The sequence below is a fragment of the Struthio camelus genome, chromosome 1 (genome assembly GCF_040807025.1).
Source record: "Struthio camelus isolate bStrCam1 chromosome 1, bStrCam1.hap1, whole genome shotgun sequence".
Taxonomy (NCBI): Eukaryota; Metazoa; Chordata; class Aves; order Struthioniformes; family Struthionidae; genus Struthio; species Struthio camelus.
In genome coordinates this window covers 220,314,293-220,328,127 of record NC_090942.1, presented here as the reverse complement: position 1 = coordinate 220,328,127, position 13,835 = coordinate 220,314,293, and the positions used below count along the sequence as shown (strand labels likewise).

The following is a 13,835-nucleotide window of genomic DNA, read 5'->3' as shown; positions in this document are numbered from 1 at the left end:
TAAGGGCATGGCTGTAATACAGAGGGACCTGGACAGGTTGGGGCTGAGAAGAACCTCGTGGAATTCAACAAGGACAAATGCAAAGTCTTGCACCCAGGCTGGACTTACCTGGGATGGACTAACCCCTTGCACAGGTAAAGGCTGAGGACTGACTGGTTGGAGAGCAGCTCTGCTGAAAAGGCCCTCCTGGGAGGGCAGTAGGCTAAACACTAGGCAGCAGCGTGCCCTCACAGTGAAGAAGGCCAATAGCATCCTGGGCTGTATAAACAGGAGCAGAGCCAATAGATGAAGGGGAAGTGCTTATTCCCCTCATCATTCATAGTTCATGAGACAACATCTAGAACGGTGTCCAGTTTTGGGCCCCCCAGTACAAGAAAGACGTTGATCAGCAGGAGCAAGCTCAGCAGAGGGCCACCAAGATGGCCAGTGGCCTTGAGCACTTGCCACGTGAGGTGAAACTGAGGGTATGGGGCTTGTTCAGCCTGAGGAAGAGAAGTCCAAGTGGGAACCTAATAGCAGCCCCCTAATGTCTACAAGGAGGTTGTCAAGAAGATGGAGACTCAGTCTTTACAGCACTGCATGGCGGGAGAATGAGAGAAAACAGACAAAAATTGAAACAAGAGCTTCCTACTGGATATAAGGAAAAGCTTCCCACTATGAGATAATTAAGCTGAAACAGCTTTCCCAGAGCATCTGCGCAGTTTCCATCCTGGGACATTTTCAAGACCTGAATGGACAAAGCCCTGAGCAGCTTGGGTTGACTTCAGTGTTGACCCTACTTTGTGCAGGGCCTGGGCTAGAAACCTCCTGAGGCCCCTTCCCTCCTGATTCTGTGATTTTATCCATGTTGCTTCTGCTCAGGGAGCAGAACAGCTTTACCAGTTCGCAGGGTTTTTTTTTTTTTTCCCCCACTGCATTGCTCATTGTACGTACTTTCTCTTTTGGGTGAGCCACGTAACAGATGGGAACCTCAAAGCTGCTCTTCAAACTAATAATTAACACTTTGAACTTCTACAGCATTTTCCTGTGCTCCAGGAACTCATTTTTCTTGGCGAGCAGGAATGAGCTGATCCTCCCAGCGTTGCTGAGTTATTATTGTCTGCAAGGAAGATGAAGTGCAGAACTGGTAAGATTGTCCCACTTCAAGAGCACTGCTTCTGATTCTCTGAGTACTTAGTGTGAGACCCTCTGTGCTATTCTGCTAAAGAGAAGGCAACAAGGGACCCCAAGTCGAAGTGACACTGACTAGCTTGGATTTACGTTGCCCAGGGTTAGCCCATTCCTGTGGGAGGCTGTCTTGGAGAGAGGTAGGTGGAGTAGTTCAAGCAGTCGGGAGGTGAAACAGCAGTTATGCAGTTCCTTTGGATGATCAGGGATCCCTAGACCTCTTGTACTGATAGCAGTGGAGACCCATTCATTTTATCCAAATTTGTATTCCGTGAATGGGAGTTCAGACTAAAGCCGCAGGCAGCACAAGTTGGGCATCCAGAGTTTAACACCCTGAGAACGAGGAGCTGTTTTGTCCTAAAAACCTTGAATGGTTAGCTTTTCTGTAAACTGGGCCTCCGGGTCTCCAGCTGGGGCACCTGGAAAAAGAAGGGCCAACAGCAAACAGCCACCCGTGAAAAGGTTTTTATTTCTGTAACTTGGCCTGAAGCTCGCAGGAGCTTTGTGGCAGAGGCAGGAGCAGAATCCAGTTCTCCAGGGCAACGTTCAGCTGCCCAGGACTGAAACTGTCCTCTCTCCTGCAGTTCCCTGGGTTATTTATGACAAATGAGACAGCAATCTTCCAGACAACAGTCTGCTTCACTGCAAACCCTGATTCATTCTCCAGGCAGGTCCTGGAAAAAAAGCTAATATGCAGTCATTTAAATAATACCTCTCTAAAAGCATCTAGAGCTGTGTTTGGATTGAATTAACCATCTTACCTCCTAACTTTCTGCAACCTAAGTGCTCTTTCTTTTTTTTTAAGATTGGAATGTGTATTATACATGCATCACACATGCGTCCTTTTTAGACTTTCCTTGGCTTCTGCAAAGCCCCGTTCAGTTAAGCCCTTGAGAACTGAAGTGGTATTGTCTCAGCTGACAAAGGGAAGAACTGAGAAATCAGCCAGGCGGGCTCCTGGCCAGAAAAGCTACTTTTTCAAACTATTTTGTCTGGAGTGGATCAACAGGCATCACTGCCTTTTTCCTCCCTGGATTCCACAGTCTCTTGGTCGGTGCTTCCTCTCTGCCGTTTGTCTCTTCCAGCCATTCCCGCTCCATCTCTGCTTTCTATGTCCTGTCTGAGAGCTGGCATCGTCCATCCTGGCTTTGTCTGGCCCTTGCTTAGGCAGCGGCATGGTGTACCCTGGGCTTGTTTATCCCCTCCTGCTAGCACCGGGGTAGTCAGAGAAGCGTTGGTGGGGAGGGTGTTACTTAAAAGTCCAGCCTTGTGCTACAAAGTCCTCCTTCAGTGAGGAGATACTACAATCTCCACTACAAGGTCAACTCATCTGGTTCTCCTTACTTATCTTTAAGGTCCTCATGTCAATGTGCTCATGAGAAAGCTGGTATTCCTCTGCAGTCACTAGATACTCTCCACTGGGACTTGTCTGCCTCTATCAACTATCAAGGGAGCCTTGTTTCAGCCTTGCCCTTCTCTGCGTTATCTCAGACCAGACCTCGCTGCACTCCAAACAACAGGGCTGGAGTGACCCATCCCGTTCCCTTCTGGGATCAACCTGACGAGTAACTAAGCCATTTTAGGAGCTGCAGCTCTTTCTCAACGTTCAGCCTGAAGCAGACTCTTTACCTGGAAAATTTAGGTGAAGTCTGGCAAAGTTAAAAGCAGATAAAAGTATCAGTTGCAGTGTGGACAGCACTGGGCAACCATCACTCCCCTAAAAGGGTGGCAAGGCTACCTAACACTGTGTGTACCAGCGGTCTGTGGACCACAGTGATTTATGGGGTTAGGTCTAAAAAGGTTTACAGTAGTTTTTTGACCAGCTTGCCTGTGTAGTGTTTCCACATTGCTGTGCCAGGCTCAGCATGGAGCACTCCAGGGAAGTGAGTGAGTAAAGGCTAGACATAGGCAGGCTCCTCCTGCCTCCTTCTTGTCCCTTGTTGGTCTACCAGATGCCCAAGGCAGCAGGGAGTCGGGATGTGAAGCTGGAGAGAGGAGAAACGCAGGGTACAAGCTCAACTGCAGTGCCAGTCTTGCTCAGTATGACCCAAGTAACCAGTGAGTTACAGCTGGGACAACTGTTCCTTCCGGTTTCTAGTCCTGCACGTCTATTCTGCTCTCTAAACCAGGTTTAACCTTTACTGTCTCTGTCACTGTGGTACCTTCCGTTTGAAGTGAAAAGACATTACCTGTTAACTGCTTTTATGCTTTCCTCTTGCCTTGTCCTCATTTATTACCAATCTAATGCAGGCTGTTTCCTTGACAGTCCTGGCCGTATCTTAAATCCAAAGGAAATAATGATAAAATGCATTTGCTCTGCCATATCTTGGTTTCCATGCAGGGAAGGCAGGAATGGTGCTTGTAGGGGAAAAATAAATACAGCACACTAGCAGAGGACCATATGAGTCAACAGATAAGGGACAGAAAGGCCAAGATGGTGCCTGGACAACCATTGCACTGTAGGCTGCTGTCATCGCTCAAGAGGGCTGTGGCCATGTGTATACCGTGCTTTCTTCATCAGATGAGACCGTGGGGGAGGCAATGGTGGGGAGAGGTGATGTTTGATTGAGTGGAAGGACTTGTTAGCCAAGAAGCTGGGAGCCAGAACTTTATGTTTATATTTGGCCTGGGTTTTTTCCAATAGCAGGCAGCTCTCTACCTTTAGAGAAGACGCCCTCTGACTCTGATACAGGCCCCAGGGATGGGCTGGTCTCTCGATGGCATCCTCTGAGGTCTCTTCTGGATGTCATCTGTGAAAACCACAGGGCAGTGCAGAGAGGTAACCATGATCATAGATGCCTTCATCAGCAAGATTGGGAACGGTCGCATCTGTTACTCTGTAGTATTTTTCCTTGGGGTGAGCAGCTTAGAGATGGAAATGTCATGTAACATCACCTAACTCTGTTCCCGCTGAGCTCTCTCCCAGGGTACTTGGGGTATATGTCATGTGTCTTTTTTCCTTGAGAAAATTCCACTTGAGCGTGGATGAATCTGTCCTGCCTTGGTTCCTCATTTGGGTAGTCAAGATGATACATGTCTTCCTTTTCCCTCTCCCATGGATTGTTTTAGACTATAGACAGCAAGTGATAGTCTCCTGCTATGTATTTGTGCAACACCTGGCACGAGGAGGACCTGTTGTGGTGAGCCTTTATACGTTCATTCTCTGCAATAAGTTTTAAGAAATCCTGGCTGGCTGATTTTATCACTCTTTATAATGGGGTTTCTTGTGCAGTTGTCCACCAGGCCCGTGGCAATAAATGTGACCTAAATGTTCTGAGCTGTTCCAGGGAAATCCTCTTTTTTTTTTTCTTTCTAGCAGCCTCTCCTGTAACCCTGTACTGCTGGCAAATTCGGGCAGTGACGAATGGCAAGCTTTGCCTGACTCTGCAGTCTGTCTCTTCCCTCTCGGTCTGATGGTATAGCATACAAATGCGGCAGGTCCCTGGGGGGCAGCCAAGACTGCATCGCTCCCTCCAGTCAAGCTGGGATGGCAGCAGCATGGTGTAAATGTCAAATGCATACCCCCTGCCACATCTGAGACTGGGAGCCTGGGGAACCAGCGAAGGAAGGAGCTGAAGAACTGAAAGTGAAGCTGAGCTGAATATTTTTAGATATCCAAACATTTCTTTCCATAGTAGTGGGAAAGAGATACATTTCTAAATGAGTTTATTACTCGTGGAGGAGCTAGACGTCCTTCCTCTCCAGATATCAGTGTGCAGCCTTAGCCCCAGTTGGGTGTTCACATAGGACTTCACTGGCTTCAGGAGAAGTGGACCACAAGCGAGGCAGATTTTTTGCAACTGACTGTGGTTGTTCGAATCCCAGACTTTTCACTCAAATGATTCCCTGTTTACATGATTTGCTCTGACTTATCCTGCTTGCTCTGGTATCTCTGTTACATTTACTGCGTACTTGGGTAGCCTGGATCTGCAAACATCAGACTACTGGCTCTTCTTTTAAAGGTTTTTTTTTCTTTCTTGTCCATCTTTCTTTCTTATCCATCTTTTATTTCACATTCCAGCGGGAATTCTGCCTCCATCACTTCCCAATTATCTTAAGTGTGATATTTTTTTTTCTTCAAGGCTTTTAAACTCTCAAGTGGCTCTCCTAGCTGGAAGGAGTGATGTGTCAAATAGCCCCTATGCCTCCATCAGCCTGAGCCTCTCTCTTTTTATCCAAATTACTTACACCCCCATCGCCCCTTGCTGCACACAGGGGCAAGCGGGTGCAGCCTCACATCATAGGCACAAGACTCTCAGCTCTTATGAGGGAGGTTGTGTGTTCACCCATTTCTGGTGTAGTACAGTGTTTTCCTTCCCTCTTCCAGGATCTCTAACCTTGTACCAGACACAACTTGCGTGTGAACCCTTCTATCTGCTGAGCAGTTGGCTTTTGTGCAGTAAGCTCCAGAGCTGTGAACTAGCCACGTGACTGTGTGACAGCTAAGAGGGCCTTGCGACTCAGCCCAAGAAGGCTTAGCCCTGGGGCTGTGACCCAACGGTCACCCTGACATTTTTCCCCAGTGCATGGCCTGACATGATGCTCTCTGATCCTCTGGGGAACAGGAAACCGCAAAGTTCATAGGAGAACTCCTTGGCCTTGTGTTGGTTAGAGCCGGGGTCCACATATCTGCCCTGAGAGTGGATGTGGAGCTAGCAAAACACTTTACCCTCAGTGGAAACTTCCTGGTCAGCCTCAGAAGCAACCACAAATCTGCCGACTTCCACCCGCCTTGCCAGGCCCTTAGCAAGGAGAGCTGAAGAAAGGGAATAGGTGTCTATCATGGACACCCATAGCTCCATAGTATAGTACCAAGGGAGTGTGTGGCTTCCCTCTGCTGGAAGCCAGTCCTCACCAAACTGGGACATGACCTACCAAACTATGTTAGGGGCAGAATGGACGAGAACCCTGGGAAGCACTTGTCCCTTTGCACACCTGGGATGCAGCGTGTGCAGGGGAAAGCAGCAGAAATCTTGTCCTTTCACTGCATCTCTGCCCTTTTAGGCGTTGCATCCTTTTAAATAGATGCTTCCCCTGCACTCTGTGCTATTGCCCAGACAGAGGCTGCAATCCCATGGCTGCTTCCTGGGGCTTTTCTCTTGTTCCCTGAATATGAAGATAATCGTTGGAAATATCTTTGCCTTTGGGGAACAATGAAGCCAGTAGACACCGGTGGAAGACCTTGACTCCACTGTCTGTCCCTGTGTGTCCCATAATTCGCTGTTGACCCTCTCTGTGGGTCTATGGGAGGCTGTCTCTTGTGGAGATTGGATTTTATGAAATGTGGAGCACCATCCTGAGCTGCTGAAGCCCTGGAACTGAGGGAACTCATCCCTTCTTAGGATCAAGTGTAAGGATTTGGCTGACTGCTTGCAAGACAAAAATACCCAAATACGTGACTAATCTGAAGAAGTTCTGCATTTTTGTGTATTCATTTCAGTTTTGGGGCTTTAATCTCAGTCAAGCATCACAGAGGACAACGTTGTCTGTATCCATCAGAATACCTCAATGAAAAGGGCGCAAGGATTTATCATTTTTATGCTGGTCCCAGGAGGCTCTCCAGCTCTGATTCTTTGGCTTCTCTTTCTGTGCTCATTCTTTTATTGTGCTCAGCTGTCACAGAGGATGGCTCATCATCTTGTCAGCCCTGTCAGGACCAGAATGGACTTCCTGGCTTTCCACCTTTTCATCCTTGCAACTGGTAGCAGCATTGCTCCTTCCATCTCCTCAACGTGTCATGGTAGGGGTCTCTTCTTTCCTTCGAATGTTCTGCGGCTTCTTCTGTCATGTCTGTGTTCATATCAAACTCCATGAACATTGCGGTCTCCTACTTCAGTCATCTGGCACTTACTGGCATATGCCCCGAGTCCATTCAAAATGCGGGTAGACTCAAAGTCAGTTTTCACATGTCATTTCAACATGGCTCCACTTTCTAGCCCCTGTCCCAACACGAGCCCTCTCCTTCTTTTCAGTGCTTTCCATTAATAGAGATGTGAGGGCATGATTTTGGTTAGTTTGGGGAAGAGACACATCAGAACCATACCACGGAGGCACCTGCTGAATCCTCTACTAAGACAGGCCAAGGCTAGGAAAAGAGTTGGTGGACTCTGTGGAGAAGCGGCAGTGTTGATCTATTGTAGAAGGTTTCTAAGCAAGAACAGAGAAATGCCTCTGACTGTAAGCGGTGGGAGATGCTAGGTATGTAGTAAAGGGCATTTCTGGATCAGAGAAGGTTGTCTCTATCAGCCTATGCCATGCTTTAAAATTATGATCTCTTAATTTAAAATTCATGAAATCACAGAGTCATGTAGATTGGAAGGGACCTCCAGAAGTCATCTAGTCCGGCCTCCTGCTTGAATCAGGTCCAATTAGAATGAGCTGCCCCGGGTCTTGTGCTGTCCAGTTTTTAATATCTCCAAGGATGGAGATCCCCCCTTTCCCACCCTGGGCCCCTGTTCCAGTGTTTGACCACTCTCATGATAAAAAAGTTTTTCCTAATTTTTAAACAGAACAAACAAGCAGAGAGTTCTAAGCACATTAGAAACTTTTGACCCTAGGGTCTAGAGCCTGGCAGTCCTAACTGGAGGAAATGGCTTTGGTGGTTCTGGAGGCTTGTTCTGCAGAGCTCTCCAGGCGCTCGATCTGGCAGAGATGGAGATGACTTCAGGGTACTTCTGAAGCATCCTGATACCAAGTTCAGCCTGGCCTCCACCACAGTTCTGAACACACAGCTCTGGTGGTACTGGGCTTTTTCATGAGCCAAAAGGCATTGCCCAGGAATTGCTTAGAAATTCATTGGACCTCCGGTCATTCCATTTCCTTACATCCAAACATCCTTCCCTCTGGAGAATGACAGTATGTTATGAAGAGCTAGCTTTATACCATATGGGGGAAGCAAGTAGCCCTGTGTGGTTCACATCCATCAGGGCAAATTTTCGTCTCCTCCCTTTCCCAAAACAAGACAGCTTCATCCATGCTGTCTTTGACCCGACTGTGGCCTGGGCTAGCTGTCCAGCCATGCCCATTCATTGCCCGGAGAGTCCTAGTTTCCTAAACCATGCAAGGGAACACAGTCTGGGAGAGTCATGGGCCTCGTTTTGAGCTCATACTTTTTCTCTGTTGCAGGGTCAGACTTCTTGCTCTCCCAGCAGCATCCTCCTTTCCCTATTCTCCTCTCCCCGTTAACTCTGTGGTCCAGTTGCTGTGAAGTGGAAAGCTCAGGCAGTCACCATTTCTGGGCTGTAAAGTACATCAGAGCCTGCTTGAACTAACCTGGCACTCTTTCTCTCTTTCAGCAGGTGAGAGCAAAGATGGATAAGATACTGGAAGCTGTGGTGATGTCTTCATACCCCAACAATGTGAAGCAAGGGCTTGTGAGGCGCGTCATTGAGGCAGCAAAGCAGCCCATGGACAGTGAACAATGCTGGTCCATGCTAGAGCTGTCAACCAAGCTTTATCTTACTGGGGACACCAAGTATAAAAGAGAGATCGGGAAAGAGGTTTTGGAAGTCTACGGCCACTACCACCCAGAGGAGTTTGAGGAGTTCTTCAATGTCCGCTTCCTATTGAGTCTCCTCCAGGAAGGCTATGGGCCTCTGGGAAAGAGAAGCCATTATGTACTAGATTATATCCAGTTAGGACTGCAGTTTGTCTTGGAAAGCCCATCAGCTAATAGCATTTTCAACTTACTAAGGATTGAAGTGCTCCGGAAAGTCTGTGAGAGGCCCAGCCCCAAGCAGTGTGCTAAGATCAGTAAACTCTTAACCCAGCATCCTCAGTGCATTCCCGCGGGCAAGCACCAGATCTTGTTTTGTCAGCAGCTGATACGGTGCATTGGGCAATTCCAGTGCGTCTCCGAAGGAGAAGAGGATATTATGGAGTTTTTGGAGCAAGTGAACAAAGTGAGCGGTCTGCTGCAGAGGATCTGGAGGACTCAGACTTCAGCCATCCTGCCCTCTTTGAAGGAGCTATTCACTATCATTTCATCGACAGGTAAAAAATAATTAACAGGTGCAAATGTAAATGCTGGCTTTGATGAGGAACAAGACAGGTTGACATTTTACATGGTCCTGACACGTCAGAGCTACAATAATTCCATAAGCTATAATAAACTAGAGTTCCCTAACCTGTTATAGAAATGCAGCCACTGCTGAAATATAATAAGCAAAGGTCCCAAAAGTGTCCAGGTTTTTAGGCTAAGAAGACAATATCCCCATGAAACCGTGGAGAGTCTATAAGCAGGAGTTATTAACTGTGCTGAAATATGTGCAACACGGACGTTTGTGTCCTCAGCACTTTTCAGCATCAGCTGGGCTTAATGCAAAGCATCCTCTTATCTGCAGTAGGGGTAGAGTGGGACTTGAAAGCATTTGGAAGTGTCACTCTCTGCTGGCTAACTTCACTGGTCCTCTCAGCCTGCTCCATGTTAGAGGCTAAGGGCAAAGCTAAGGAGTTATTTCTCACTGGATCTAGGGGTAGAAAGCCCTAAATTCCACGGCTAGTATCTCTCTGAAGGGTGGTTATATCTTAGGACAGGATAGAGGATGTTTATCCAACTTCTAGGGCCTTCAGATTATTATAGAGCGTCTCAGAAGATTTTTAGAGGTACCAGTGCCATAAAAGGCTGGACTCTCTGTAGGCAGGTGAGTTACTGTTTCAGCTCTTCCTAACCCCATGAGGAGATGGGCATTTCAGTGCCCTCTTTTTGAGAACCTCATCCTTTGGAACGTGATCTGGGCAGCCAAATGTGCATCCTCATCCTACTGTGATTATTTACAGTAGTCAGTATAAAGTGAGCACATGGAGGGAATTTGGGCAGGGGACCCAGGCAGTGGGTGATCCCTGCCTTCCTTTGGGCTGTGTATGACTTGATGCAACAGCCTGTCCGCTATGACCCAACCTTGTTATGTGCCACACTGCGATTCTGGGAATTGTCCTCCTAGCACAGCTAAGTGTGGACTCCACTGCTCAGCTCGTTTATGCTCTATTCCGTTAATGGAGCCAGAAATGATTCGGCTTTTAGAGCCGAGAAATGACCGCATGTGCCTGGATTCCCTGGCGATTAACATCTTTATTGCTGGCTCTTGTCCATATCTTACAGAGGAGCAGGAAGCGCCATCAAATGCCTTGGCCAGCGTGGTCCAGTTTGTCCCTCTGGAGCTTATGGATGGTGTGATAAGAAACCTAACCAATGATGACAGCATCACTGATGTGCAAATGATGACGGCCATCAGTAGGTAGGAGAGACTGCATAAGCGAACATCCTGGGAAGGTTCTCACATGGTTGTTTTCAGTCCAGAGGAAAACCTACCCAAAAGCTGCACTCAATTCCTCACAGCAATTTTATCCCGGTACTGCAGTTGTGCAGCAAAAGCAAGTTTGGTTGGTGGTACCTTGTGAAGTATGGGGGAAAGGGGATTCCTAGACCCTTTCTTCTGATCCTTAGGGCCTACAGAACTAGATTAAAGATGTTTTGTGTTATTTTATTTGTTTGATTTCTTTTTTTCTTAGAAATAAGTAGTGCTAGGAGATGCCAAACATAAGACATTTGAAATAGATTTGATTTTTTCATGGAAACTGTGGAGGGCCTTTTGCTCACAAAATCTCCTTTAAAGAATTTCAGGTGGATCCCCTGACTCCCTTCAGAGGGACATCATCCTAAATGACCAGTCACAGCTAAAAATCTTGGCCCGTGCATCTCCAGCTGCTGGGAGTTTCTCAGTGGCGAAGGAGGTGTGCCCAACTGCTTGAATGATCCCACCTTGACCTTTGTCAGATGAATGTGGTGCTGCTGGTCCAGGTCTCGGTGCCATCCAATGTTTATCACTGCCTTCTGTGCAGGCAGAGTCAATGGAGACATCAAGGCATGATGAGGAGGTGGTGGATGAAATACTATCTAACATACTAGACTTAGTCCTCCCAGGGCCAGTGCCCTCTTTGGGATCACCAGATCTTTCTTGCACGTGTGTGTCCAAGTTCTACAGCTCGTCTGTGCTCCAGATGCCTCAGTCAAGCTTCCTTAAAAATATCTTCATCCTATGCTTTCCTCAGAGGTCTGCTGTTTAAGTGAGTGATGTTTGCAGGTACTTAACCCAAGGGAGCGGGGTCTGTCTTGCTCTCACTGTGAAAAATCTCCTTTCTCCCCTTTCTATTCCAGGGTTTGTCTGCCTTGCATAAGGTTACATGATAGATACGCGTATAATTCTTGATGGGAACTTTATGCCTGCAGGAAGGATGCCTTTTCTTGTTAGAGAAGGTCATGGTTTTCCCAGAGTCCAGAGCAGGCCAAGACAAAGGATTAAGTTGTCAGTTCAGTTTTTAACCTTAATTTTTTTCTTCCTTCTGGGATGCTGTTCCCAGATGCTGCTGTGAGCTCCAGTCAATAAATCCACTAAGAACAGCAGCGCCTAAAAATAGCAGTTGCAAAATCAATTGCTTCATTCCTTTAAAAATTCTTTGTTACGCAGAAGGATGAGTAAATGATTACTCAGTGTTAGCCAAACATTAAGCAGAGCCTGCAAAAGGTAATCAAGTTCACTTAGGAGAAACGCGGAAGTTTTGGTGGAGTGTTTATAGCAGGCAGATGCCTCAGAAAGCTACGTTAACATTGGACTTTTGTTGAGTGTGTGCTCAATAAATCGCAAATAAAAGAAAAATGCACAGGGGTAAACAGGGCCTTTCATCTTAGAATCCCTGCAAACTGATTGCAGACCAAAATATCTTCCTCCAGAGTTCAAAGTTCGGGTTTGGGAGGCATTAGCAGGGGTGTAAACTGAAGGTAAGGTGGAAATTTTGATCAAGCATTTAAGAGCAAACAGTGCTAAAAAAAGCAAGCCTGGCACCTGCTGGTATAAGTGTACACCACAGGATGAAGGAACGTGTCTCTATTTGCCCATAGGGTAGAGGCATTTCAGATAAGTCCCAGATGCCCGTAAGTATAGCTTCAGAAGTGCTCGCTTTTTTTTTTTTTTTTTGGTGAATATCTGTTTCAAAGAGACAAGGTCTGGAGTTGAGAGCGTCTGCCTTCACGCAGAGATGCAGGCACCGGCTGTCTCTGGAACTCAGGCCCTGACCTTTTAAAAACCGAGCATGCAAAATCAATGACTCCTTTGGAAAACTGCCTTGCAAAACATTTGTGGATTTTTCAATGTGGAAAGTGCAACGTGAATATAAAATACAACTGTCTGTACTGTAGCAATACAGACAGCAAGTGGGGCAAGGTTATAATTTAGCCACAAATGTTGGTAAACGATAGCTTATCTAGGATATCTTATGCCCGTGTGAAAGAACATAAGGCAAAGAGGCTCCTCTGGATCCCCAAGTCCATGTTCCTGCTCTTTCCGTCAATGACATTGTAGACCTCTTTCACAAATGTTCAACTATAATCTTAAAAGCAGTAAAGCCTTTTGCTCCCACTGCTCTTCTTTCATAGCCGCTCCAGGATTTGATGGCTTTAGTGGCTAGGATCTCTCTTCTAATTGCCAGCCTCTATTTATCTCTGGTCATCTTGTAGCTCATTTGATCTTATGCCAGCATAAATAGCTGAAATAGATTTTTTCCCTCCCTGATGTTTATTCCTTCAATGTACGCACAGAGAGCAGTCACATCCCCTCTCTGTGTTCCTTTGGCTAGGCTAAACAAGCCAGGCTATTTTAAGCTCTTGTGAGAGTTCTCCATTTCTGTGTTCATCTCAACAGGTGTTTTCAACACCTGCTCCTGCTTCAATTCACTAGTTTTGGACATGGATAGTCAGATTTGTACACAGTGTTTTAGATGGCCTTAGACCATGACATTAAAGGATGTTGTTTTGGTAAGGAAGCTGCCTTTCCTACTGCACCCTAGCGTGCTGCTTGCCTTTTTCATGGCTACAGTTACACTGTGAGCTCATGGTCATCATTGTCTCACTAGTCTTCTTCATGCAGATAAGTTCCCATCAGGTGGCAGCCCTTTTTGTTGTTTCTTCCCCATCACCGCTGCATGCATTTTGAATGAATGTGTTTTATCCTGATTCTGCATCTCTAATCCTCAAGGTCACACAGTTCTTCCTTGTGATATCCTGAACCTCCTCCTCCACTGATGATGCCTCCCAGCTTCACGTCATCACAAATTTCACAGCCATACTCCTGATATTTCTGTTAATGCCATTAGACCCTGAAAAACATTGCTTATAATGTCCGTGCAGCCTGAGACTTACAGTATTTCATTTCCAGCTTTCCTGGAACCAGCCTCTTACCTAATTCAAAGTTCTTCTGCTAAGCCAAATTTTCTGTTTTAACTAACTGCTCCCACATGCACAAGTATGCATCAGAACCTTTGCTGAAACCCAGTGAGATATGATCTACTGCATGTCCTGTGACTAGAAAATCAGGCATCTTGACAAACCTTAGCTTGGCACAGTTTGCCTGTGGTAGACCCCTGTGACATGATATCCCTTCTTTCCAGTCATTCTCTCATTGCCTGTCTTCATTACAGGAACTGTCTTGCTATTCTTCAGGCATATGGCACCATGCCCAAGTTAACAGAGTCATCAGAACGCACTAGAGTTAAATTTTACATTTCCAGTGTTTGCATTTTCTAGACTGGAGGTTACCGAGTCCCCTTGACTGGAGTGCATGAGCTCTTCAAGTTTTGTTTTCGTATCAGCTGTCATTGTTTCTGCTTGCATTCTC

General features: G+C 46.6%; 1 protein-coding gene across 9 annotated transcripts in view; it reads left to right on the top strand.

Annotated features, from left to right (window-relative positions):
• USP35 (ubiquitin specific peptidase 35) overlaps positions 1-13,835 on the top strand; it is a 41,331-nt gene that overhangs the window by 8,734 nt on the left and 18,762 nt on the right. For 6 of the 9 annotated variants that reach the window (XM_009672618.2, XM_068930652.1, XM_009672617.2 and 3 more), the window contains exons 2-3: positions 8,463-9,159; positions 10,268-10,403. In XM_009672618.2, the coding sequence (XP_009670913.2) occupies positions 8,478-9,159; positions 10,268-10,403 (818 nt within the window). In that variant the 5' untranslated portion in view covers positions 8,463-8,477. Of the gene's footprint in view, positions 1-1,017; positions 1,127-4,496; positions 6,908-8,462; positions 9,160-10,267; positions 10,404-13,835 lie in introns of those variants that run through there. The other 3 variants (XM_068930649.1, XM_009672616.2, XM_068930653.1) reach the window with 3 other exon arrangements.